The sequence below is a fragment of the Diospyros lotus genome, chromosome 8 (genome assembly GCF_014633365.1).
Source record: "Diospyros lotus cultivar Yz01 chromosome 8, ASM1463336v1, whole genome shotgun sequence".
Classification (NCBI taxonomy): Eukaryota; Viridiplantae; Streptophyta; class Magnoliopsida; order Ericales; family Ebenaceae; genus Diospyros; species Diospyros lotus.
Genome location: NC_068345.1, coordinates 2,458,000 through 2,484,852, shown reverse-complemented (window position 1 = coordinate 2,484,852; position 26,853 = coordinate 2,458,000). Strand labels below are relative to the sequence as shown.

Genomic DNA, 26,853 nt, shown 5'->3' with positions numbered 1-26,853 from the left:
ATTAATGTTGCTAATCTTTTATGCTAATATTTGGGAATCAACGGGTTGGCACTGAAATTGTCTTAACTCAAGTACTTTCCAATTTCATATTCTCACGTTTAGTATTTATTTCAACTTCTGTCTTGCTTTATTTTCTAGTATTTGTTATCTAAAAAAATCATAAAAAATCATGTTATCAATCCATCTAAATGCGTGTGCGTGTGTGTGACATTCTTTTTTTTCTTTTGCCATAAATAAATCTCTCAGTGGACGACCTGGACTTATCCAGAAAGTATAAATTTAAATTTGAACTACAACTGCACTCGTACACTGACGAGTATAAACCTCTCGCCTAAATAAATAAATAAAATATAAAATTTTTATTGTGTTTTGTTTTGTGTTTTAATTGCAGGGTGAGAGTGCAGTCACGTCTCCGCCACAGTCACGTCGAGGGTTCCTCAAACCCTCAACCTGCCAGGGTTGGGGACTCGAGGAACCCTGATGAGTGGCAGTTGGGGGTTCTGCGATCGGGGGTTCTGTAACCCCCGACTAGCGGTGACAGTCCATTCACCAGCATCTACAAGGAGGGTGGGGGTTATCGACCTTTGCCTTGCCTTCTTCGTTGGAATCGATGGCTTTCTTTTCACATTAGTAATCACCTTTACTCTCTCTCTCTCTCTCTATATATATATATATCTATATGTATATGAAGATTATATGTATTTAATCTCAACCTTCTTCTTCTTCTTCATCCTCGTCCTCTCCGTCTGGTTCTATTTTTTTGTTTTGTAGGAATTATATCACATACTTCCGATTTTACAATCTGTTACCTTTTTTGCTTCGTTGCTTTCGATTGAATTTGTTAAGAAATTGAGACATGAGTAGGTTGCGGGAGCATGTAGAAGAAGGAGGACAAATTTGGAATATATGGGCTGCAATGAACAATTCATGATGTGTAATATCTTAGTATTTTGAGAATAATAATAAATAATTTTTTTGTATTTAAAATTTTTTGGCATCCATTAAATATTATAATTGAAAAAATTAATGGCTTAGAATTAGTAAGTTAAGTTGAAAAAAAAAGAAATGTTAAGTAAATGGGCTTAGAGTTAGTAGTCTAAGTTGGCAAAAAGGAAATGTTAAGTAAATGAGTTTAGAATTAGTGAGCTAAATTGAAAAAAAAAATGCTAAGTAAATGGGTTTATAGTTAGTAGACTAAGTTGAAAAAAAATAAATGTTAAGTAAATAGGTTTAGAATTAGTAGGCTAAGTTGGCAAAAAAAGAAATGTTAAGTAAATGAGCTTAGAATTAGTGAGCTAAATTGAAAAAAAGAAATGCTAAGTAAATAGGTTTATAGTTAGTGGGCTAAGTTGAGAAATGAAAGGCTAAGTAAATGGGTTTAGAATTAGTAGGCTAAAAAAGTGGGCTTAAATTTATGGACTAAATGAAAGAATAGTCCATTCAAAATAAGATTTAGTTGAAAAATAATTAAAGTAAAAAATAATTAAAGATAGTGGGTGAAATAATGGAGAAATGTGGAGACAAAGTAGAGTGTGGACAAATAATTAAAGATAATTGATGAATTAATGGAGAAATGTGGGAGACAAAATATGGTGTGGACAAATAATCAAAGATAATGGATGAATTAATGGAGAAATGTGGGAGACAAAATATGGTGTGGACAAATAATCAAAGATAATGGATGAATTAATGAAGAAATGTGGGAGACAAAGTAGAGTGTGGACAAATAATCAAAGATAATGGGTGAATTAATGGAGAAATGTGGAAGATAAAGTAGAGTATGGACAAATAATTAAAGATTATGAGTGAGATTTAGTGAAAAATAATTAAAAATGATGATAAAAAATAAAAGATAGTGGATCACTACAATTATACTAAACTTAATTCAAACTCTATAAATAGAGGAAACTTGAAAGATTTGAGAACTTGAATTAGAAAGAGAAAGGTTGTAAGAAAGAAGAATTTGAGAGTAAGAGAGAGATTTGAGAAAGAAAAAGAAAGAATATAGACAAAAATATCAAGAATTTCTAGAAAAATTCTATAGGTTGGGTTTAGTAGTTCGTGTGAAAATTTGTGGCAAAATCCGTTGTTGGATACGCAAATTGAGACTTTATCGCAGTATAGAAAAATACTGAATCACTCCGCGGGAAGATAAGTTATCTTCAAAAATTTCTTTAAAAATTCCAAAAATATTAGAATGATATTTTAGAATTTTTGATGGTGAAATTGGAAGAGAAATGCATGATTAGTATTTATTATGGATTTTTGAGGCAATAGATGTTTGAAAATCAAAGGGAAAATGAGAAATAAATAAACCATGGATTTTATAATTATGAGAAAATTTCTGAGACTTAGGAATATTGTTTTAGGAATTATTGTGAAGAGAAATTGAGAAAATTTTATGAGAAAGTATTTATTTCATAATCTTGAGGAAATAATAGGAGAAAATTGGAGAAATTAGAAAAATTAGAGAAAAATTAGAAATATGATTTTCTTAAGTAATTATGATGCCAGGGTACGTCAAGGTTCATAATTGAGTACAATTGGAAGTCCAACGCGAATTTTGAAGCAAAATTACGCTGGTGGCAAAATTATCTTTTTACAAAGTAAGTTATACTATTCAACTGTATTTAGTTTATGAAAATGGCTTGTAAGTGGTTCCACCCAAAACCTGATTTTATATAAATAATTTTATCATGTCTTGATGTGAGTATGTCATGTAGATTACATTTACATGTATTGATTTATAAAATATGCATATGAGCATATGATGAGATTCACGGTCATACGTTGCATGGGTTTGGGATTAGGTACTGGCTCCGTTACTTTGCCAAGGGTGCACCCATACACCCCGGTCTGGCAGGGAGACTGGAAAAATGATGGGTAATTTTAAGGTGCAGTCGAACCAAATATGAGAGTTATGATGTTATGTGCATTGCATACATACATATGCATTATGATGTACTCTTACTTAGATAATTCATCATCTAATGTGGGCGTTGCCCCTAGAACATTCAAACGTTTCAGATAAAGTTTGCAGCGAAGACATGGAAGTGGATGAACTGTAAAGACCCAAGACATTATGAAGTTAATTCCTGCATTTAGTTCATGTATTAGTCGTGTTATGTTATGCTTTAAGTTATGATATGTTATGTTTTCAAGTTATGTTGGAAAACAAAAAATAAAAAAACTGATGTCATGTTTCATGTTATGATGAAAGACTTAAATACTATTGTCGAGTAATCTTGTGTTACTAATTTCGTTGAGACGATCATGTAATATTATTAATGTTTGAGGTATGTTGAGGTTCGATTCTTGCTTCCGCTATTGATGATTACCTAGCCTAACATATACAGAGTAAGTAATCTAATGATAGGCAAGTAGTATGGAAATTTTGAAATTATATCATGATGAGTTATTAAAAATAAATAAATCAAAATTTCCTAACTTATAACATGCCCGTGAAAGTAAAGTATTACATGATGGCTCAAAAAAATAAAAATATAAATTTAGTTGGTGTGGAGTGTGAAGAATAATAAATTGGGCTGAAAATAGAATTTCTCCATAATATAACATAATATTTATCGATGATAAAATGAGAAAGGGGTTCAGCGTCCCCTCTTGCACGTTTGCCCGAAATGAGCAGAAAACAAGGATTAAGCTACTTGTAGAGAAGCGTTTACCGAAATTTTTATTTTATTTTTAATTTATTTTTTTTAGCTTTTATCTTTTCAGAAGCCCGCCCATTTTCTCTCTCTCTTCCCCATTTTTGCTCTCTCCTTCTCCCTATTTCACTATCTCTCCCACATTCTCCCTCTCAAACTCATTGCTGCAAAGAGCATCGGCCATCGCCCCTCCCGGCTTGCCCCGCCACCACCGTGAGCACCTTCCGCCGTCGCACCCCCCATCGCCGTGAGCACCTTTCGTTGTCGCCCCTCCCTCTACTGTTGCCCCCCTAGACGGTCGTGCCCACCCCCCAGCCCCTAGCCGTTCACATCGCCTTCCATCTCCCCCACCTACTGGCCCCTCTGACCAACCACCGCGGCCTGTAAGTTGCCCTCCCCCCCACTGCCGTTTATCCCCACCCACCACTGCTTGCACCACGCATAATAAGGAGCTAGGGTTTGTAAAGACAGCCAAATCATTTCTTTTGCTTGGGAGCTGCGAAAGTTCTTATTACAATTGCACTTCATTTATCGTGATTCCGTTCTCCAAGTGTCTTTTTTCTTTCTGTACCACGCATCTATTTGTGCAAATGTATGTGTATATATGTTGATATGTACTCGTTTATTGGGTTTATTGGATGTTATTGTTGTATTTGATCTTCTTCCCTCTTTGTATCTGTACTCTCTGCCAATGATTTTCTTTTTAATTGTACTCTCTGCCAATGATTTTGTTGCTGTATTTATATGTGTGCTGTTGACAATGAACCTTTGTTGCCAACTGATATATTGGACATGTTTGCAGGTTGTAAATTTTTTTAAATTCACAACTAAGGTTTTTTGGATCAACATTTCCTTGTATTGGAGCAAGTAATCCCGTGTGAATTGTCAAAGATGTCTCAAAAAGCGTTGATGGAGCAGGATTTGAGCAAGCTGGACGTGACAAACATTGGTAATTTCATTAGTGAATCATTTTCATTACTTTCAGAATCATTTTGATTACTTTCAGAATGCATTAAGTTGTGATTTTGGTGTTTTTGGGAGATTTAGTTTCCCTTTTCATGGAAAATTAATTTTAGCAAAAGATTTATTAGATTAATACGGAAATGCACTACATAAGAATAAGAACATAAACAAAGGTTTAAGATACATTAACAAGAATAGATGGATGAAAGTTAAAAATTTGACTTGGATAAAACTATTGGATTTGCAATATGTAGCAGTTTTGTGGGATTAATAGGATTTTGATTTCTTTTACTTTGTTTAACAAGTTGCAGAATTGTTTTTTAATTTTTTTATCATCTTATCTAGGAAACGTAGTTCATAGTTTTGAAGATGAATGTTTTGAAATCCATGACGAATTGCTAGGCACAAAAAATCGTGATGCGTGCAATGAAGAAATATTAGTAGAAGAGAGTCAGATTGTCCCGGAGGTTGTTCATTAATTTTTTTTTTCTTATATGCAGGTAATGCAGTACAGTATGTTAATGAATACTTGCAAGAACAGTTGGGAGCATGAGTTTTATAAATCTCATCGTTAAACCAAGTGTGAAGTGAAAGATCTAACATTTTAGTCACCTTGAAAATTTCATTATTATACTTTTGATTTTAGAAGTTATGTACTCAGTAATCATACTAATTTTTATGAAGAATTTAATTTTTTAAAACATATTTATGAGACTTTTGCAAATTGGTTCAATTTTATTGTAACAATATTTAACTTGCTCGTGTAAAACTTTTATTCATGTAAATGATGGTTGGAGCATTTAAATGCTTGCTGATGTCCATTTTATCTTCTTACATTTTGGAATTGGATTTTGTTCTATTGCCAGAAAATTTCTATCTTTTTTATATGATGATTGCTTTATTGGCAACTAATGCCAAAAACACACATATTGTAAGTATATATTATGATTTATGATGGCAGCTAATATAAGTGGTTAAATTTGTATAGGTTTTATTATTCTATTAAGCTGAGTTAGAAAAATTTGTTTTTGCATTTAGACATCATGTGTAATGAGTTGACTATCCTTGCCTTCTAGTTTGTGCTTCACTCCTTCCTGTATATTATTATATAGTGTAAATAAATTCAGCAGAAGCATTGTTAGCTATAAATTTTGCAGACAAATTTACTAAAGGTTAATTTATGAATCAGCTAATAATATGTTTGAATTGACCAATCAAGCCAGGCTACATGGGAGAAAAAGTTCATTTGGATGAACAAAATGCACACACTCGCACAAATCTAGTTGTCTTGAACAAACAGTCCCAATTGGTCCAAAAAATTCCCATATTAAAAATAATGTAATCAAGGGGAACAAACAACAAATGAAGAAAAACAAAGTAGGTTTAATAATTGCAATCTCAATAATAGCTTAAACATCACGAAATTAAAAAAATACAATAATATCTCGACATCTAGAAATCCATAAATTTTGTACAAATACATATGCAACGACAGTAATACTTAGGTTGCTGTGGAGCAACCTTACTGCTACAAGAGGATAATATCTCAACTCTCAAACAATACTATCACATATGCTTTCTTGATATCACTAACAGAGTTGGTGGTGGGAGATGCGGTAGCAGAACTGTTGGTGTCGATTTGAAGAGAGGGTAGGAAGTTCAAAATCTACAGGACTTGAAATTGAAAGAGGGTAGGATGTGGTTTTGCTGGCATCAATGGATGTACCAGGTTGTGAAGCAATGACAGAAGCTGTCACATGCTTTCTTGAACGCTGGCACTCTCTATGCATGTGCCTCTCACAATATTTCTGATTGGGAACAACATCCCTGTTGCATCTCCACTTCTTCCCGTCAGTTCTTCTACACTTCCTTGGTTCTGGATCCATCTCACTCTTACAATGAAAGGCCTGAAGATTGAATCCTATAACTGAAATCAATCAAGGAAAAACAGAAAGAAAATTCAGGTCAACATTCCCCTTTGAAATATCTATAGCCAAGTGATAATTTTGTTGGAAGTGAGTTGAAAATAAGCCAAGGGTATCAAGACACAATTCAGTGCTAGATTTAGAGAATGATAAAACTTAAACCATTTAAGAAGACAAGTAAAATACTCATGATTAAGTTGAACAAACATAAACCCATCTTAAAAGGGTCTTCCTATATGAGCCTTTATTCAAATTGTGAAGAAGCAATCCCATAGTATGAAAGCAATTCAAATGTCAAGATTGATAAGCTGAAACAAAAAATGTTCTCAAATAAATCTAGAAATCACAGGAAATTGCGTAGAACAACAAAATACCATCTCTAACACGATTATGAAAATAAGCCATCTTAAAAACTATAACCCGAACCAAACTCAAATATTACATTCAGAAATTGAGAAACAATAACATATTTAATTCACTTAACGGATCTCAAATACTAAAAACAAATCAATAGGTACTTAGTTGGAACAAGTTTCAAGTCCAGTAAACAAGCATCTATACAAACCAAGACCATAACTTATTAAATAAAATATCTGTAACAGTAAAAAAATAATAAGATCAATTCCAGTTCATCTACAGTTTCTCAAGCAAATAATGCCACATCTTCAAATGACCTAGTAAATTATACAAATTTCCACAACATAAAATCCATTCCAAATTTCAAGATGGAAACCATAACCCAACTAAAAAGAAATCAACTTTCAAGTATAAACCCCTAAAGCAAACAACATTTCAAGCACAAGTAAGCAAGCATAATTCAAAGTACAAGTCATTAACATGACTAGTAACACAACAAAAATCCATTTACAGCTTGGGTAACATAAAACCATCTCAACTCCCCCCCCGGCGAGAACTCAAATTTCAAGTCTAAACTTGTAAAACAAGCACAAGCAAAGCACAATCACTAACTCAAGCACTGAGAGCAACAAAAAAAGAACAAAAAAAAAAAAGAAAACGAAGAAAGAAGCCCACTTACAACTTGGGAAATGATTATAGATTCCACCATTAGCAAAGCCAAAGAACCTGGTGACACTCATCTAGATGGGGAGAACTTGGGAAATGTAGTTGCATATGATAGCCTGCTGTTGAAATCCATACCACTGCGCCAACGTGAACCCATACTTCCCCTGTTTTTAAATGGGTTTGACGAAGCTTGGCGCGCGCGCGCGCGAGAGAGAGAAATGGAGGGATGGATGTTACGTGACTTGGAAGAGATGAGAAATTTAAAAAGGAAACGAAAAGCAAAAATCACCCGAAGAAAGCAAAGAATGGCACCAGCCCACACCCACTGGCAGATGGCAGCGCCATGTATTCCAACCAATCTATCTAGGGATTAAGCTATAGAGAAGGGGGGCGACGGCGGAAGATGCTCGTGGTGATGGGAGGCGAGACGGTTGTGCTCGTAGAGGTGGCAAGTCGGGGGGGGGGGGGGACGCCGGTCCTCGTGACCGGGGGGGGCGACAGTGGAAGGTGCTCGCGAGATGGGGGGCATGACCGTTTAGGGGGGCGACGGTGGAAGGAGGGGCGACAATGAAAAGTGCTCGTGGCGATGGGGGGTGCGACGACGGAAGGTGCTCTCGGTGGTGGCAGGGGAAGCTGGGAGTGGCGATGGCAGATGCTCTTTGCAGCAGTGAGTTTGAGAGGGAGAGCGTGGGAGAGACAGTGAAAGAAAGGAGAGGGAGAGTGAGAGAGCAAAAATGGGGGAGAGAGAGAAAATGGGCGGACTTTTAAAAAGGTAAAAAATGAAAAAATAAATTAAAAATAAAATAAAACTTTCGATAAACACTTCTCTACAAGTAGCTTAGTCCTCAATAACAAATCTGTTGCATCGAATGGCCAGAAATAATGAGACAAAAGAAGGCGCCAGATAGCCCAGCCCAGCCCTGCTTTTCTCGAAAAGGCAGCAAAAGATAAAGGCCGTTGGAGCGGAGATTGTCCCGAACTTGACGTGTTGGTTCGCCTCTGCCGTACATCGACCGATCTCTCCGAGTACGGGATCTGCGAACGATTAGGGCCATATATTATATACTTGGATTAGGACATCAACATGGCCAAGTGGAGCCCAACACACCGATCGCTTTTGAATTGATTACGTGGTGGGCCTACTCTGATATTCCTCCTGTCCAGACAAATATATTGTAATGGCAGGCGCCAGTAATAATACACAAATAAAAAATTAAATTATGTACCCAAAAGTTAAATTTATGCATAGGCTTTTTATATTTTAATTTTTTTTTCTCAAAACGCTCAATCAATTAAAAAAAAGAACATCACTAACAAGAGCTCATCATTTTGGGGTTTTAGAAACCACTAACCATGGACTTTTAGAACCTAGTTTTGAATAATTACTTTCTTGCCATTTTGGGTTTGGGGGAAGAAGAAGATGAAGAAAAAAATAAACAAAAAATAAAGAGTATAGAAGAAAAAAATAAACAAACGATCATCGATTACATCTACATTGTCAGCAATGAAAAAAAAAATTGAAGAAATAACACCAACAGTAGCTACATTGACCCTTTTCAAAACCCAAATTTAGAAGAAATAAAATATGATCTTTTGTTGAATTTTTCTCTTTTTCATCATCGCAAGTAATGAAGACCTAACCGATAGCCACCAGTTTTTTTTCTTTCTTTTTTTTTTTTTTCTCTTTTCCATCTCAAATCCAAATTTGAACAATGACGTTGGTCTAAGTAATGAAAATCCATGTTTGGTGGTTGGAGAGAACCAAACATTGACCATGAGTTCTAATGGCAACATATTTTTTATTTTTATTTAGATTAAATTCAATTTTAATTTAACTTAATTTAGTTCAATTATGCTATGGGTATTTCTTGAAAAGAGTTAAGCGGGTTGAACTCGACCTTGTAGGCCGACCTAAGTCTCCTGAAATCCACATAGGCCCAAGGTCAAGGTCGCCAGAACCAGCTCGTATTTCACCTACTCCGAGCTCAGGCCACGGACCAGGCGAGCTCCCATCAACACGTTAAGCTCATAGACCGCAGACCAAGCGAGCTCTTAGCAGCGCTCTCAATTTGTAGACCGTGAGATCATTTAGCTTGCGGACCAATTGATCATTCAGCTCGCATGCAGCAAGAAGACCACGAAATAATGATAGGTTAGGCATCATTCTGGCTGGACCATCCGGGCCTAATCTGGCCTCCCTCTCGGCCTGTCTCTTGACCCACGACAGTCCTATCCTAGCCCCATACCAGCCTGCAACAATATTGTTGCAGCCTCTACTAGGTATTCGTGCGCTCGCCTCAGATCCCATCTATATTAATGAGGGTCCCGTCAACACCATGCTGTCACTTGGGAACCCCCATCGGCGCCGATATTCAATCCCATCTCCTGCAAAAGCACAATACATGTGGAGAGGGCATTCGCTCCTCCTATATTTAGCTAACTCTCTTCAAAGTTGAGTTACGTGCTCACTCTCTGACTTGCTAATATACAGTTTTTTTCCTTATTTACTTGGGCATTGGAGTGCTTGTAGGAGCTGGTCGCCGGAGCGCTGACCGAACCATTCAAATCTCCCTGGTGCGTCTTCTCCTTCCTCTTTTCGCATTCATTTCTCAGAACGAACAAAACGAATCACGGTCGATCAAATCTGAACGTCAACAAATTAAGAGTTAAGTAATAATACTAGTAAATGATGGTGTGTTTGAGCCAAAAAAACAAAATACAAAATCATTAGAGCCTCCAAAGCTATTTCTAAAATAAAAAGGGTTTATGTGCAAATAATTCAGACGACAAGAAAACAAAGTAATAATTGCAAGATACCATATTATCTTTGAAAACCTATGCATGTCCTCTATACACACAATTTACCTAACTTGTGTCGAAAAAATAATCTCAAATCAAATATGAATACAAAATACGTAGTGACTTACGTGCAAAAGGCAAGACGAATTAACATTTTTGAGTTTGTTTAGATGACTAGACAATCAATAGAAAATACAATAATGTGAATACAAAACACCTAGCGAATCAACATTTTGAGTTTGTTTGGATGACTAAACAATTAATAAAAAATACAATAATGTGAATACAAAAAGCACTTAGTGACCTCCTTGCAAAAGGAAAGGCCAATCAACATTTTTGAGTTTGTTTGGATGACTAGACAATTAATAAAAAATACAATAATGTGAATACAAAACACTTAATGATCTCCATGCAAAAGGGAGTCGAATTAATATTTTAAGTTTGTTTGGATAACTAAACAATCAATAAAAAAATGCAATAATTTAAATACAAAATAGGTAATAACTTTCATACAAAAGATGAGACGAATCAAAATTTTTGAGTTTGTTTTAATGAATACGCAAGAAAATACAATAATACAAAAAGCACATAATGACTTACATAGAAGAGGCGAGACCAATCAACATTTTTGAGTTTTGTTTAGGTGGGTAGACAGACAATCAATAGAAAATACAATAATAGAGCAGGAAGCAAAGCATGGGTATCCTTCCTTCCTTCCTACTAGTAGTGATCAGTGACACTGGGGCGGGCAAATAGAAATAGAATAAGGCGGAGACCGTGTTGTTTGCGCGTACATCTCTTTCTCCCTCACGTATATTTCTCTCCCTCTCTCCCTTCCGTTATTCTTCGTCTCTTCCTAACCACCACTACTCTCCCTCTCTCTGGATTCTTTGTGATTCAAGCGAATTTACAGGCGAAGAACAACCAAGACATTCGACTGAGAGAGAGAGAGAAAGAGAGGGAGAGAGATCGTTCGGCTCTTCCAATCTGGCACACTTTTACTTCTTTAGGTAAACAAACCACTCCGACTTTTGTACGTTCTTGGTTTCTTCCAACACTATTCTCTTCCTTTGCGCCAAACAAAATGGTCTGGTTTTGGATATTTTCCATCATCATTCCACCTGAAATTGCTCCTCCAGGTGTTTCCCCTTGTACTTTTTTCTTTTTGGTTTCCGGAGCAATTTCGAGATGATTCTGGAATATTGGAGTCTAGAAACGTGTTCTTCTTTTTCCGTTTTTGAATTGGATGTAATTTCTCTATTGCCATGTACGCAGGGACAATTTTGATGAAGCTTCTGGAGAGAAGCTGCAAGGAAGATCACACTGGCCGACGCTCTAGTGAAATCTCCCAATTTCTCGAGCTGGGTCCGAGTCGGTGCAAGAACAGCGCGTTTTGGTTCTTCCATTTGCACTCATCTTTTCTCTTTCTGGATTTCGTTCGTTTGGGTTCTTGTATTGGTTTGGCGCCTGTCTGTTGATTATGGCTAGGTTTTGATCCAATGTGAACTCTGCTTTCTCGAGATTTCTTTTTCTTGGCGGTGTCTCAAGACATCTGGTTCCGGAATATTGAGATGTGAGTGAGATCAACAACCCTCGAAAAAGAAGATTGAAAGAGAGTGATAAAAAAAAAAGACCAACTGACTGTTCCTTTTTCCTTAAAGCGGATTTTCAATTGAACGAGTCTCTCAAAAATGTCAAGCTTCAGTTGCTTCTCTGTACTGGCTGGGAGGAAGAAGAAAGCAAAGGTGAGAACCATTTAATTCTAATGGGTCTTTCATTTCTTAATTTGCATTTGTTGCTAAGATCCGTGTATTCTGGTTGTAGGGAAACAAGTCATCTTCAAAGACCGATGAATGCGGCGAGAAGCAGAAGACCTTGCAAGTGAGTCTTGAAGGCCCTGCAAAATCTTCTGAAACTGATGAGCTGAAATCAACTTCTTTTAGTGTTCTAGTTCCCCTTGGTATTTCAGGTAATTCTAGGTGCAAGATCAAGGTAATGAGCCATGAGAGCCCTGTAAAAGGAGAGGTCGCAGAGGTAGCCTATGAAGGGGAAGATGAGCATGAAGAGAACTTAGTTATGAAAAGGGATGACTCTGACTTTGATTTTCAAACCCATGTTCTGGATCCAAATGAAGAAATTGATCAATCAATGAACAGAAAGATGGTATATTGGGGCTCCATGGGCAACAAAACTAACAATAAACTTGAAGAGGGTGTTGATTTGATTCAAAGTGGGCATGTGAGTGATCCCGGCATTGGCAAGGCAGAGTTCTGGGGTTCCCCAAAGCTTAAGCGTTCCTGTTCCAACCCGGAAAGAGGGGAGTCACTCAAGATACTTGACCAGTTGCCTCCAAATGCGCAGTCTTTTGAAGAGCTGCAGAGATTAGCCGAGAGGTCTCCCTGGAGTCCGAGATCGGTATCATCCCACAGGAGTGCTGACAAAGTGATGCTGAAGAAGCACTCTTCCAGTCAAGTGCTGCCCTCTCGGAGCAGAAAACTGTGGTGGAAATTGTTTCTCTGGAGCCACCGGAACATGCACGTGGCCCGGACTCCCAAGCCACAGATGATATCTGTCGAATCTCCTTACAATCAGCAAGGTGGATACTGCTCGGAAACTCTGGAGCCGAACAGAGGTTCCAGCCCGGGAAAAATGGAACTGGGATCACCCAGTTCGTTTACCAGAGAAGCAGCAACAAGTAGGGGCAAGAATATCAATAACCAGAATTGGGATGCCTTTCGTGGAGGAACACTCTCTGGTTTCTGGCCAGAAAACCAGTGGGTTGCTTTCTCTACGGAATCACCCTTAACAAGGGTGGAGGAGTGGGTAAAAGAACTTGCAATCCAGCCTCCACTCCTTGATAACGACAATAACAACAACAATGGATTTGTTTCCTCAATACCTCCAGAAACTATTAGGCCTCCAGCAAGAAGCACATCTCACTCGACTAGGCATCCAAATTTGAATCTCTCTGAGGAGATTTTACACGCCAATACAGTTATTCGGTCTCTAAATTCTTCGTCAACGGTGGCACATATAACCGGGATGGGATTGAAAGTTACCCCAATCCTCTCCCAGTTCTCCAGCCTTAGATCCGTGAATTTATCAGGAAACTCAATAGGTGAGTAATCTTTAGTGATTGTCAAGCAAAGGCAACAAAGGCAGCATAACTGGATTCCTCACCTGTTTTGTTTTGGTTTCTTGCAGTTCATATTTCTCATGGGTCTCTGCCAAAAGGCCTACACAGTCTCAACCTGTCCCGAAACAAAATCAGCACAATTGAAGGCTTCAGAGAATTAACTCGGCTGCGCGTTCTGGATCTCAGCTACAATCGGATCTCTCGTATTGGACAGGGTAAGCATCCAAAGTACATCGATTTTTCCTTTCTCCCTCACGAGTGACTATTATTCAACTGATTGACAACATAAGAGATCATTGTATAGCTAATAGACTAATCTGTGTTCAATGATCTAAGGTTTATCAAACTGTACAATTATCAAGGAGCTTTACCTTGCCGGCAACAAGATTAGTGAAGTTGAAGGGCTTCACAGACTCTTGAAGCTGTCTGTGATAGATTTGAGCTTCAACAAGATAAGTACAACAAAAGCACTTGGCCAACTTGTAGCCAACTACAATTCCCTACTAGCTCTCAATCTGCTGGGGAATCCGATCCAGAGCAATATTAGTGATGACCAACTGCGCAAGGCAGTTTGCAGTCTTCTCCCGAAGCTCACTTATCTGAACAAACAGGTGATTAATCCACACAAGGGGCGGGATTTGGCTACAGAGAGTGTTGCCAAAGCTGCACTTGGGAACAGCAGTTGGAGTTCCCGGAGAAAAGCAGGGAAAAGGGTGACTCAAGGTGGATCACCATTTTCATCTAGCGGGCACAGAAGCAGTGCCAGTGTATGGCAAAGCAAGCACAGATCAAAGAGCCATGCTCACCACCACCACTCAGCTGCTCGAAAGCTGAAGTCGTCTGAACTTCCTTCCACATCCTATTAGATGCATTCCCCATGCTTTGGGAATTTGTGTTTTGTTTATTATTAGGTAAATGGTAGAGGAATTTACCTTTAGAAATCAAGGCACTCCGCAAATTGGTAGGATCCTTTGCCTCCATTTTTTCCATTTGAAAATTGTGATTCTGTCTCTGGTTGTTTAATTTAGATGTATGTAAAGTCCTCTTTTAATTTAATCTAGGTTTGCTCATAAGAGTTAAAATTTCTATAGTCTACCCTACATTGTGAGATTTTGTGATGTCGATGTTGTTGTTGTTGTAGGTGTTCTCTATCAGAAATAAGAAACTTTCGGGTCTATTCGGTTGTAGAAAACACTTCATAATTTTTCAACTCCAATTTTTTAATTGAATGATTGAATTTCTAGTTAGAAAACTTAATTTTCTAATTTTTTATAAAATGAATGTTTTTGCTTTTTAAAAAATAAAATGTTAAAGGTGTATTTTAGTTGTAAAATTGGAGCTGAAAATTTTAAAAATATGTTCTATAACTAAATAGGCCCTTCATGTTCGAACTTCTAACAGAGAATTTTCATAGCTATCTCATAAATGATAAATAACTGAGAATCATACTGAATTTTTATGTGAAATTGTGAATCTCTTGGGCGATTCCTTATGGTGACATCATCATCTTAGCTGCTCATTCACCCACGAGTTAATGGGCATTTTCTCTTGGATAGGTCCCTAGGCTAATATAAAGGGAGCATTCATGGAGAACAAAACCACACAATGACAATAAACGTCTCATCAGTTTCTGCCACACAATGACAATAAACGTCTCATCAGTTTCTGAGAGAGAGAGAGAGAGAGAGAGGACTCTTGAGGACAATGGGATTGTCACAACAACTCTTGAGGTAGGAAGCTCTAGAGATGACTCTTGAGGACAATGGGATTGTCACAACAACTCTTGAGGTAGGAAGCTCTAGAGATGATCTTGAGGACAATGGGATTGTCACAACATAGCCCAGGGGCCATGCTTGGGACAGATTCCTAGGACGTTGGTGGGGTTCACTAGGGATTAGCTAGCTTGCACACTCCTAATCAAACTATAAGATGAATTGAATCAAACCAACTGAAGAGACTGAAATTACCTCTAATAAATAAATAAAATATGTAATCAATACTTGTCAAAATAATTGAGTAGGTAACGTCTTAAGTCAGAATGCACACCATGATATAAGTCAAAACAAATGCATATCAATTATCAGAACCAAGTAATCCAATCTAACTCCTAAAGGCCATAGAATCAACTAATAAAATGGATCGATCTCTCTATAATCTACCAAAATCTGAAAAGAAGATAAATAAACCACGTGAATCTATGGACGACAGTGAGCATATAAATTACACAATGATGCAGGCAGGCAGGGATAACAAGCTATGCACCATAAACGAATGTCAAAGATTTAAGGTTATGCACATGATAATGTAAATGCAATAGTTGAAAACAGGAAATGTGACAAGGGCGAACGTGGTAGAAAATGTGCATGAACATGATGTTCAGGTTGGGAGTCAATATTAGAAGAGCAATAATCCTGAAAAGAACAACAAATGTCATAACAGGTAGCATCTACTGACTATCTGAATAATGAAACAAATATCAGTTGAGCCACGCTTAATGGGTGACGCGCAGGGCTATCAAATCATTGCTAACTGGTGTGGACGCAGTAAGCCAGCAGCTAGCATCACCTGCTGTTGGAATGCGGAGTCCCTCCCACCCCCAAATGTTGTAAAGAAAGCAATGCATCATGCAGTGTAAATCAACGTCAGTGTCAGTGTCAGTGTCAGGTGGCAGTGGCACATGCCCCATCAGCATCAATGTCATCGCATAATAAACTGATACCAATAATATGCGAAGTTTTGAAAAGAATTTGAGACAATGAATTTTAAAGATATTGGTAAAAGAAAGTGAAAAATATCAGTAGATGTACAGTGCAAGAAAATAGCATCCAAGTTAACAGAAGAAAACATTTCATAATAAAAAACAATTTGAAGTGCTTGCTTGGTAACGCAGTCAAGTGGGTACCACCTGGGATGATCACACCACTTAAAACAATAAAAGTAAATAAATTAGGCACATAAAAAAAAAACTAAAACTAAAATGACGCTAACCCAAAAATCAATTTGAAGTTTCTATGTCAATTTTTAATTTCCCAATTTATCACTATATTCCTAATTGTAGTAATTAAAGCGAAGCCACTATACAAATATTCGTGCTAACCTAAAAATTGGCCTATTTTATAGTTAGTGGGGGGGGGGGGGGGTTTAAATAATTTTAAAGCTGATTAAAATCCAAAATTTGACTAATTTATTTTCTAATTTGAAATGGGTTAAAATTGGGTAATGGGTGTGGTCCAATGCAAAAGCTTTCTTATTCCTTAATTGGTTTCAATTGACTAGAATAAGATCAGGCCAGGTCTTCAAATTGAGGCCCAATTCCTCTCAAAGACCCAATCTGGTCTCAACTAGGCTCAATTTCAATTGGGTCCTTGCAATTGGGTTCCTTACTGAAAGTGGTCCTCCAATTCAAGCAAATGCCAAGGCAATCGGGTTGGAGGCTTCCCTCAATTAAGTTTCAACACAAACCCACTAATCTAATATTCCCTTGGAATCAGAGGTAGGTCTAGACTTCATGGGTTTGAAATAATTGTTTTTTCAGTTCTCTGAAAAAGGTTGACTTCATGGGTTCAAGTGTGGCAAATAGAGGTGGGTTTTTGTTGAGCTGAGAATACGGGGGGTTCGATTGCAGTTCTAGTTCAATATAAAAGATTGGGGCTTTGCTTGGTTTCAATGCTTGCAGGGTTTAATTTGTGTTTTTCAGAAGATTTTTCCCAGTAACTCACTGTCTACTCTCTCTCTCTCACCGTGTATGCGTTGCAGCTAGGAGATCTGAGTGTTGGGTAGTATGAACAGGTTTCCAAACTCCCTACTCCAGAGGTTGCTGACTTACCCACATTCAGATTTTTGCCCTATGCTAATATTTATTAATTAAGATATAAATAAAAAAATATAAGAAATAGAAAATAGACTTTTATTCTTTTTAATGTATTTGTTAAATTTATCCGATAATTTTTGAAAAAAAAGTTACATGACTTTTTATCTGATATTTTTCAGATATATTTATCTTTTCTCCCTCTAAATAAGTATATCTTAAACTATATAGATAAAAAAAAAATGATATATATGTCATTTAATACATTTCAAAAAATTTAACAAACAGTTTAATAAAAATCCTAAAATATTTTTCAATCTTATCTTGACTATTCTATTTTAATACAATATTATCTTACTCATTTTAACAAACACTACATATATAAATACATTATCTCAACATGTATATATATTTTCTTTCTGGATAACAAGAGATTAAAGACAAGACCAACCAGGACCGAACTGAGACCAAGGCTAAAATGATAATTTGGTGATGGTGCTTGTCAATGATATTACGAGAATCATAGATTTTAGCTAATTCCAATGTTGAGGGACTAAAGTAGGAAATCTTCTATTTTTGACAATTTTCGATTTGGAAATTATTGCCTTGACAAATTCAATTTGAATCAATTTTTTTTTCTTCAACCTTTTTTAATTTTAGAAAGAATTTGATCTTACGTATAATTACCAAACTCGTATTTTTACCTTTATACTTTCTCATTTGTTTTTATATGACTATTCGAATTTTAATTATTTCAATTATATTTGTTAGTCTATATTTTTGAGTCAATTTAACTTATATACTTTGACCTTTTTTTCATGTAATAATCTAAATTTTTTGTTATTTCGATTACACCATTGTATCTATATTTTCGAGTCATATTTACTCCATTTACTTTGATGTGTAAAAAAAAAAATAAATAAAGTAAGATGAATCAATTTAATCATTTTTTCACGTATCAAATTATATGAGTTAAAATTAACTTGAAAATATAGATGCAAAGGTATAATCGAAACAACAAAAAGATCGGGTTGCCACATGAAAAAAAAATCTAAGTATAAGCATTAAATTAATTTGAAAATACAAGTATATGAGTATAATTGAAACAACAAAAAGTTTAAAGGCCAAGTGAAAAAAAAACATGAAAGTACATGAGCAAAAATATGAATTTGGCCCACATTTAATACTTACTTTTAGGTAAATTTTTTGATTTTCTGCTACTTTTATTCTATCAAAAATTCAATGTTGTAGTTCTTTATAAAGAGCTGTAATCTCTACATATAGAGATCATTAAAGATGAATACCATTTGAATTAGTGAATTTTATGTTCTTATAGATTCAAAAAGCTCTTTACTACATCCATAGAATGATATCTACCAACTTATCTGTCTGCTAGAAAGATATCCGTTTTATCCTTCTAGGTCACAACAAGTGGTATAAGAGCGAGGTCCTCGTCTTCATCTAATGGCGCATAACAAAGTACCAAAGAGACTACCCATGATGTATGATGATCATGGTGTTGGAATTTTGTAGGGTGAAGTCAAGAGAAAGTAACAACAGTAATTTGATAAACAATAACAGTAGTTCCAGATGAACTACTAGCTGTTCAACAAGATTCAACAGTTAGCGAGGGGCTAACTCACAGAACCAATAATCAACTGCCAATAAATAAAGCAACTTGGGGTGAGGACCAAGAGAAGTAATAGATGCTGGATATTGTTAAACCTAACCATATGTGTAGATGTGTAGTACCTATGATAACTTCCAGAGAAGGGTGTACCATACATCTTTTGACAAATATTGGGTCATTGAAGACTTCGGGAAAAGAATTGTGAAGCTAGAAACTCACAAACTTAAGGGCAACTTTTTTTTTTTTTGGATAGCAATTAAAATTTTCACCAATCAGGCACAGCAAAAGCAAAATCTGGACATGATCTTGGATGAATTAGATGAATTTATTTGATGTGAGCCTGATTCTTACCTCTAGACTATGACCAGAAGTAGTATCACACATATAGGCAAAACACCCCATCTATTTATGACCATGACTTCGAGTTCCAAGGCTTGTCAGCTAACAATGACATGTTGATGGAAAATCAGTTGGTCAAGGGGTTGCCAAATGAGACATGTGATGTGGCAACTATACACCCGGATTAGTAAGATGGTATACGACTGGCCACAGGACTAGAATTGCAGATAAGCAGCTCAAAATCTATAACCAATCAAAACTCTTAGTTCCACCATCTTACCGTATAAGACTGAGACAAATAAAGATGAAGCAATTATAGGACCTGCATAACTCACACAAACTCAGTAGTATGCAAGCCAAAACATTGTAGGCCATCAACCCTTATGCCCTCCTTGAAGGAGATAAGTGTGACCGGTATACTTGAAGCAGAACTCCAATTATTGTTCGAAGGTGTAAGCTATTAATCTGGCAACAACTAAAGAGGAAGTGGATGGAGACTTTTGAAGCAAAATGTGATAAAGAAGATGAGCATATGGAGGAGGACTGAGTTGTGATAGTTCCAAATAAAGGCAACCCCTTACTAAACACACAAGGTAACCCAGAAGACACAATAAATTTTTACACTCATACCATGCATGTCGGTTCAAAATGTTGGGCAGTCAAATACCAACAGAAGCAAAAGACGAGTGTAGCAGAGATGAGGATGTTAAGATGGATGTACGGCCATACAAGAAAAGATAAAATTAGAAATGAAGTTATTCGTAATAAGATAGGAGTAGTGCCAATAGAGGAGAAGATGAGAGAGACTAGACTAAGATGGTTTGATCATGTGAGAAGGAGACTAAGAGACGCTCCTGTGAGGAGAGTTGATGAAATGGAACAATTAATCAAAAAAAGAGGTAGAGGCAGACCTAAGAAGAATTTGAGGAAGACATTAAAGTTTGATATGAAGTGTATAGATCTCAATGAATATATGACAAAAGATAGAAATACATGAAATTCTAGAATTCATGTAGCCGATGCCACATAGTGGGATAAAGGCTGGATATGTTGTTGTTTATACTATGCATGTTTTTAACTTGAGCAAGTAATATTCAGAAGAAGGGGAGAGAGACTGATGTAGGATGCCTGGGAGATGGCTCTTGTAATATAAGTTGAGCCAAGATTAAAATTGAAGCCAAAGGGAATATGGTAATTTGGTGAAACTACTTGAAATCAAGTGAAATTTGGCAGGTCAATTAAAGATGATCTAACAAACAATATTAACTAATTCTACAGTGATATGACAAATTTATGCCAAATTCCACCTTTTTCGGGCCTAAACCTTTCATTTTAATAATCTATATTTTGCAGATTTCTTGCATTAAGCAAATTCATTTCGACTTGGATTTTTTTTTTTTTTGGACTTTTAGAAGGAAGATCAAGTTTTACGATCAATATTTCCATTTTCAGCCTTTTTTGGATTTTTCGTCTAGAAAGGTTCCATATTATAGTTCTTCATAAAAAACTGCAATTTCTACACAGAGCACATTGAAGGTTATTACCATTACATATAATTGAACTTTCTGTTCTTGCAAATTCAAGAGCTTTTTTAATCCATAAAATGATAGCTACTAAGACTATATCTCATTTACCCTTCTAGACTGCATCAAAATTAGAAAAGACATATTAACCATGTTATGCTTTCACCTTTTAACAATGGTCCATATATGAAAAATAATATGATTGTGAAGGAGCAATGAAGAACCAAGTACTGAAGCATCTATGGTGCTGTATCTTGAAGAATTGTCTAGTCTGGTATTTTCAACGGAAGAATTTTAGTAGGACTGCCATATGTATAGATTTATAGGCACATATGTCATCCCAAATTTGTCGCATGACATCCGATGAGGTAGATGGATAAGAAGTAAGAATGACTACAATAACAATAATATGTCAGAAGTAAGAATTGCTAAGGATTAATAATTTAATGGAAAAACAAGGTTACGGACCAACCTAAGACATGTCGTGCTTGGACAATAAACATGCTGATCAGACTGGCGCCCTTCATTTGCTCAATTTGCAATTGCAGAAATTGCGAAGTTACAGCAAACTGGAACCGGATCATTTCTCCATAACCTCAGATATGGGTTCCATCTCTTGCAACTGCGCGTATCTATACAACTTCTCATTGAAAACCACCTGTGGATCCTTATTGCTCAAAATCCCATCTTCACCATAAGCATCTCTCAAGAATACAACCCAGTTCATCTCAGTGCCAGCCAAATAGAAGGTGCGAGGCTGCTTCAAAAGCATCTGGTAAGTATGTTTGGTGAGACTAAACTCCTCCTTGAACTCCACAATGTGGTGTATGGAAGCCCTCTTCTCCAACGTCAAGCTCAAGAACTCGTGCAAAACCCCAACCCTATACTTCTCGGCCTCCAATGTCCAGAGATCCAGCTTCGACCCATCTGAATAAGGCGAAACCAGGGGAAGCGTGTTCAACAAATTCAATTTCCTCGCATCGTAGTCCTCCAAATCAAGTGACTTGCCGTGCTTCACCGGAAATTTGAAGGCTTTCTTCACTCGGTCCTCGTCCACCATGAATTCCCTCTCTAATGCGCTCACTGCCAATAGCGGATCCCAGTTCACGAGCTCGAGGACTCTCTTCCCGTCGTCTTCAGCCACGACCCGGAAATATTCTGGGTATGACCCGACCCGGTCCCTTAAATCTTCCGGGAGGCCGAACAGCGACCGGCAATGGTGCAATTTGCTGAGAGGAATTCGCTTTTGCGCCGACATCATGAGGAGTTTCCGGACAGCGGTGACTCTGCGAGCCTCCATTGAATTCGCGATGGCCTTCTCTTCTTCGAGGAGCGATTCCATGAAGTTGGTGAAGCCGAACCACAACTTGCCGTCGTCATGGCGGTAGGTCTCGAGAAGGAGGGGGTGGCGCTGGATGGAGCGGAGGACCTTGCGGCCGCGGGGGAAGCCGAGCTCGCGGTAGAGCTTTCCAGCGTCGTCGAGGCGGAGGACGTGCTCCGGCTGCTTGGAGAGGTAGGCTTTGGTCCTGGTGAGGAAGCGGAAGGCGGCGTCGCGCTCGACGATGGCTTCGAAAGGCGGGAGGCGGCTGGAGGGGTGCTGGATCGGCGTGGTTCGGGGGCTTTCCTTCTTTCGCTTCTTGCGGTGCTTTTTGGGGGCTTTAGTGACGAGGAAGGAAGTGGAGAAGTGAGAGAGGAAGTGGGGTTTAGGGTTAGGGTTTTGGTGAGTGGTGGCGATTTGTGGTTTCTGGTGGCGGAGCCCGGAATAAGTGGCGGTGGTCAGGCGGCGCAAAGCCATGTACTACGGCCGAAATGGATCGTTCATCGCATAGCAATAGCATCATCAGATTCAGACATCAGAAATTGAAGATTTGAATGTTCTCCAACTGGAACGAAGACAGCATGTACCCAACATTGAACAATATTCCAGTACCCAAAACCCATGACTCCCCTGTTTTGAATCCTAGTATACCACACAGATTTATCTACTGTTATATATACTTAGGTTGCACGAAATTGGATATTAAAACGTTTTTGGTACGAAATAAAAATAAAAAAATAATATATTTTTTTAAATGTATGAAACGAAAATAGGAGACAAAGTATAAATTAAAAATATATAATTTTTTTTATAAATATAAGTTCTAATATTATTGTGTCATAGATAAAAATCCATTAAAAGGTGAAACAAGCCCAAAATATTTTTTTGGGTTAAAAAGTATAAATTTCCTTTACGTGGGGGGTCCCGCATAAAGCGCGCAAACGCGATAAGTCCAATATTTAAATTTTTTTTTGAATATTTTAAGAAAATGATAAATAATTATCCATACCGAATTCTAATTCTAAAATATTTAGATAGACATCATTCCTAAGAAATTTTATCCCTAAAATGGACAGGATAAATTTCAGTTGTTTGTATCTTAATTCCAAAAAGTTTTAAAATACCAAGATAGGTATTATCTACAACTATCCTAGTCCTAGTTAGGATTAATCAAGATAAACGTTATATATAAGAACCCTAATTCTGTTACATTTTAAATCACTTTATATTTCCTTATAAATAAGGGGGCATTCATTTCTGAAAGCGGATGACGTTTTTGATATTAATTTCAATACAGTTTTTTTTACCATGCTCAGTGTCCAATTTAAGCATCGAAATATCTGCGCGGGAATCTCTCCGCGTCTTCTGACTATTTTCTTATTTTTATAGGCTCAAGCGGTTTGAAGATGACGTTTCCATTCTATAAATTTATTGTTATAACCGTGCAACAACAAATATAAAAAATATATTAAATATAATACAAATAAATATAAATAATAAATATAAATTCTATAATAATTAATAGTCAATATCATTTTTTATAAAAAAATGAAAAATACTAATTAATAATATTATTATTGTAATTAATTTAAAAATAAATCAAGAGCGAATATAGATATAAGTAAAGGATATTATTTAAAATATATATAAATATACAGTAAATAAATTAAATTTAATAATTCAAAATAAAATAAATAAATGATATTATTTAACATATACATACATATCATTATATCCAATAAACCTTGTTTCTCTTTCTCATATCTCTCTCATTCCTTTAGTCGCCTATTCTTTTTTTTTTTTTCTAACAACCTCTCTCACCACCACCTTTTCTCTTGCCATTGCCTTGCCTCTCACTATTGACCTCATCGTTGCTTCAACTTTAGCAGTTGCCCTGATTCTCGTTGCATCCTCTCTCACTTCTTGCCACTACTGCACACTTTTTTCTTGATTATTGCCATTGTAAGCTTTAACAATCAAGAGAGATTCATGAACTTCATCGCCAAAAACGCATTTTCAACCATCTTATGTAATTTGCGAAATGACCACATATTGTTTTGTAAATTATAAAAATAGTCCGAAAAATGTTTCGAGCCATTTTTTTCATTTCCGTGCCCCAAATATTATATATATATATATATATATCCCTCTATGAGGTTAAACCCAATACCCCTAATATCCTTGTTTAAAATCCATACGAAGCTTTAATGAAATTCTCCCAAGTTTTGATAACAATATCATTCAATTTGTTTATTTTTAAACCTAACTTATTATGTAGAGAGACCACCAAACACTTTGGACCGCACTAATTCCATTGGGTTTGGCCCAATAAATCAGTCCGTTGCTCAGTATTGGGCTCGATTTCTAGGACCCATCCCATCCACATCAGTTCAACAACACCCCTTCATTGCCATGCCAAGATCCATACGCCCGGAATGGGCCTCGATTGCCCCGAGATCCTTGGCTCCTAACTCACCTGCAACAACCGGCAGCACACAAATGACCATCATCTTCTCTCTTACATAAGCTAGCCAGTCATCGACTAAGGTATGTTCTTTTCAAGTCTATAGAAATTCTATTACCTTGAACTCTTACTTACTTGAGCATCAGCGTGCTTGTAGGTGCCAGCAACCCCCTGCCGTATAAATCGCTGTTGCTTTGAGCCCTATGTCCGATCATCTCCTTTTGGGCCGTAATGAACATTTAGCTACCCCCATAGGGTCTGGTAAAACTTGTCTATCCCATAAACTCACCAAAGCATCCCAAACTATACCTAATAGTTGTCCATGACCAAAACTAAAAGCCAGAACAACATGCCCCCCAACCAAGAGAACCAAAACACCAACCTCCATCAACCAGAAAACCCTGCAACCATGGAGATCCTTCTCCATATCATTCAGCGGCTTGAGACCCAAATGGCCGAGCTGACCCGCAATCACCTGAGGAACCAACGTAATGGGTGGGCTGACGATAATGAAGAAGCCAACAACCAACACCAACCCAAAGCAACCCATACCGTCACACCTACTACCACTTTATACACCCATAGCCACCATTTTTTGGAGTTTATCATGTCCGTACCCCTGCCTGATGGTTTCTATCTCCTAGGCACCCTGAAGCTATACGATGGAACCATCGATCCCCAAGAACACCTAACCATGTTTAATTCCTTAATGTTGTTGAGTGAGGGCACCAACCCTGTCATGTGTCGAGCATTCCCCAACACCCTCAATAAATTTGCCATACTATGGTTCTTTACCCTCAAGTCAGATTCCATTCATGATTTCATCGAGATAGCCACTCACTTCATCACCCATTTTTCCACCAGTCGAGCCTTATTAACCTCAAGCAGCGAAAAAATGAGTCATTACAGGCTTTCTTAAACTGATTCAATCACGAGGCTATTCAGATCAAGGACCTTAGCCCTGCAATCTCCCTGCACACCATAATGGTAGAGCTAAAGCTCGGGCCCTTTTTCAACTCCTTGGCAAGGAAACCTTTTGTCGACCTCAGGCTACGGGCAACATGTTACATAAATGTCGAGGAGTTCTCAGCCGCTAAACGTAGCAACTTCTAAATAAAAAGCTCAACCCCAGCCAAGCTAGTAGACGGGGTAGCTAGTTGAGCGTCAACATCGACTAGATATGGATTCCGATAGAAAAAAAGACAGCCGGAAAGAGCAGGCTAAGAAAAAAAAAAAGAAAGAAAGTGGATGCCCGAACCTTTTGTTTGAAATATGACATATATGCCTCGCTGATGACCAAGAAAGATTGAATCCTCCGAGAAGTCTATAAGTTGGGGATCATTTGAATCCTAGACAATCGAGAACAACATAACCCTGATGCCCACATCAATACAAGTAAGCGTTGTGACTACCACCAAATGTACAACAACACAACTGAGGAGTATGCCGCACTAAAAGACCAAATAGAGCGGCTGGTCAGACAAGGCCACCTTGGCCAGTATGTCTACAAAGAAAAAGTCAAAGTAGGGAGCCACAACGAGACCTAGGTCAAACAATGAGCTGCAGCTCGTAGAAGAGGCCGAGAGTAAAGAAGGGCTAGGACGGCCGGACGGCTCCCGCTGGTCAAATAAAGAGAGTCATTGACATAATTTCTGGAGGTTTCATAAGGGGAGGGGACTCTAACTCAGTAAGAAAGCAATCTTTTTGGGTGGTGATGTCTGTCAGTGGTACTGAGCAAAAGATGATGACCTAGCACCCGATTTTGTGTCTTCACCACATTTCAGTGTTCATTGCTTCATTGAATATGCTACCATCAGCTCATTATGTATTTTCTGACTACACGCCTCATTTTAGTATTCGTTGCTTCAATAATTACGCCATTATCGCTTATTATGTATTATCTGACTACACATCTTGTTTCAGTGTTCATTGCTTCAGTAATTACACCATCATCAGCTTATAATGTATTATCTGACTACATGTCTTGTTTTAGTGATCATTGCCTCAATAATTACGCCACCATCGACTTATTATGTATTATCTGACCACACGCCAGTGCACCGCACGGTATTGATAAAATCGAGAATTTTACCAATCTCTTCTTATTATATATGGTTACTTTGAGGTCATCTCGGTCTCCTAAGCCGTGCCTTAAGTCAGATAAGCTCGGTCAGTCCACCCCAAGCGCCTGGGTCAACCTTAGCGAAAGAACTTTGGGTCATCCCCGATGTAACGCCCCGCTTTTCCGAGCGTTAAATAA

At 37.3% G+C, this 26,853-nt stretch overlaps 3 protein-coding genes across 8 annotated transcripts; 1 reads left to right on the top strand and 2 right to left on the bottom strand.

The window, feature by feature from the left end:
* Positions 1-6,057: 6,057 nt before the first annotated feature.
* Positions 6,058-8,714, bottom strand: LOC127807772 (growth-regulating factor 12-like). The gene is made up of 2 exons (XM_052345848.1): positions 7,590-8,714; positions 6,058-6,555 (listed from the first exon to the last, which is right to left on the bottom strand). Exons 1-2 carry the CDS (start codon positions 7,648-7,650, stop codon positions 6,218-6,220), a joined length of 399 nt encoding a protein of 132 aa, XP_052201808.1. The 5' UTR covers positions 7,651-8,714; the 3' UTR covers positions 6,058-6,217.
* A 576-nt stretch (positions 8,715-9,290) lies between these two features.
* On the bottom strand, positions 9,291-22,777 carry LOC127807771 (protein WHAT'S THIS FACTOR 1 homolog, chloroplastic). Of its 3 annotated transcripts, none has more exons than XR_008024797.1 (2): positions 21,284-22,777; positions 9,291-10,220 (listed from the first exon to the last, which is right to left on the bottom strand). XR_008024797.1 is itself a non-coding variant. In XM_052345847.1 (1 exon), exon 1 carries the CDS (start codon positions 22,604-22,606, stop codon positions 21,392-21,394), a length of 1,215 nt encoding a protein of 404 aa, XP_052201807.1. In that variant the 5' UTR covers positions 22,607-22,777; the 3' UTR covers positions 21,197-21,391. The 3 variants fall into 3 exon arrangements, 1 of the variants encoding a protein (XP_052201807.1); XR_008024796.1 differs by lacking the exon at positions 9,291-10,220 and adding an exon at positions 18,514-21,204; XM_052345847.1 differs by lacking the exon at positions 9,291-10,220 and having other exon boundaries at positions 21,197-22,777.
* On the top strand, positions 11,099-14,735 carry LOC127807770 (uncharacterized). Of its 4 annotated transcripts, XM_052345846.1 has the most exons (7): positions 11,100-11,385; positions 11,651-11,948; positions 12,037-12,120; positions 12,200-12,256; positions 12,345-13,493; positions 13,580-13,726; positions 13,848-14,735. In XM_052345846.1, the coding sequence occupies exons 4-7, from the start codon at positions 12,229-12,231 to the stop codon at positions 14,375-14,377; spliced, it is 1,854 nt and encodes a 617-aa protein (XP_052201806.1). In that variant the 5' UTR covers positions 11,100-11,385; positions 11,651-11,948; positions 12,037-12,120; positions 12,200-12,228; the 3' UTR covers positions 14,378-14,735. The 4 variants fall into 4 exon arrangements, with proteins under 4 accessions (XP_052201804.1, XP_052201806.1, XP_052201805.1 ...); XM_052345844.1 differs by having other exon boundaries at positions 11,099-11,385; positions 12,200-13,493; XM_052345845.1 differs by having other exon boundaries at positions 11,651-12,120.
* Positions 22,778-26,853: the final 4,076 nt, after the last annotated feature.

Coding starts and splice junctions, on each gene's coding strand:
- LOC127807770 (XM_052345844.1), top strand. CDS start 12,067: ATGTCAAGCTTCAGTTGCTTCTCTGTACTGGCTGGGAGGAAGAAGAAA. Junction 13,494..13,579: donor TTTATCAGGAAACTCAATAG/GTGAGTAATCTT, acceptor GGTTTCTTGCAG/TTCATATTTCTCATGGGTCT. Junction 13,727..13,847: donor GATCTCTCGTATTGGACAGG/GTAAGCATCCAA, acceptor CAATGATCTAAG/GTTTATCAAACTGTACAATT.
- LOC127807772 (XM_052345848.1), bottom strand. CDS start 7,650: ATGAGTGTCACCAGGTTCTTTGGCTTTGCTAATGGTGGAATCTATAAT. Junction 6,556..7,589: donor CTATAATCATTTCCCAAGTT/GTAAGTGGGCTT, acceptor GATTGATTTCAG/TTATAGGATTCAATCTTCAG.
- LOC127807771 (XM_052345847.1), bottom strand. CDS start 22,606: ATGGCTTTGCGCCGCCTGACCACCGCCACTTATTCCGGGCTCCGCCAC.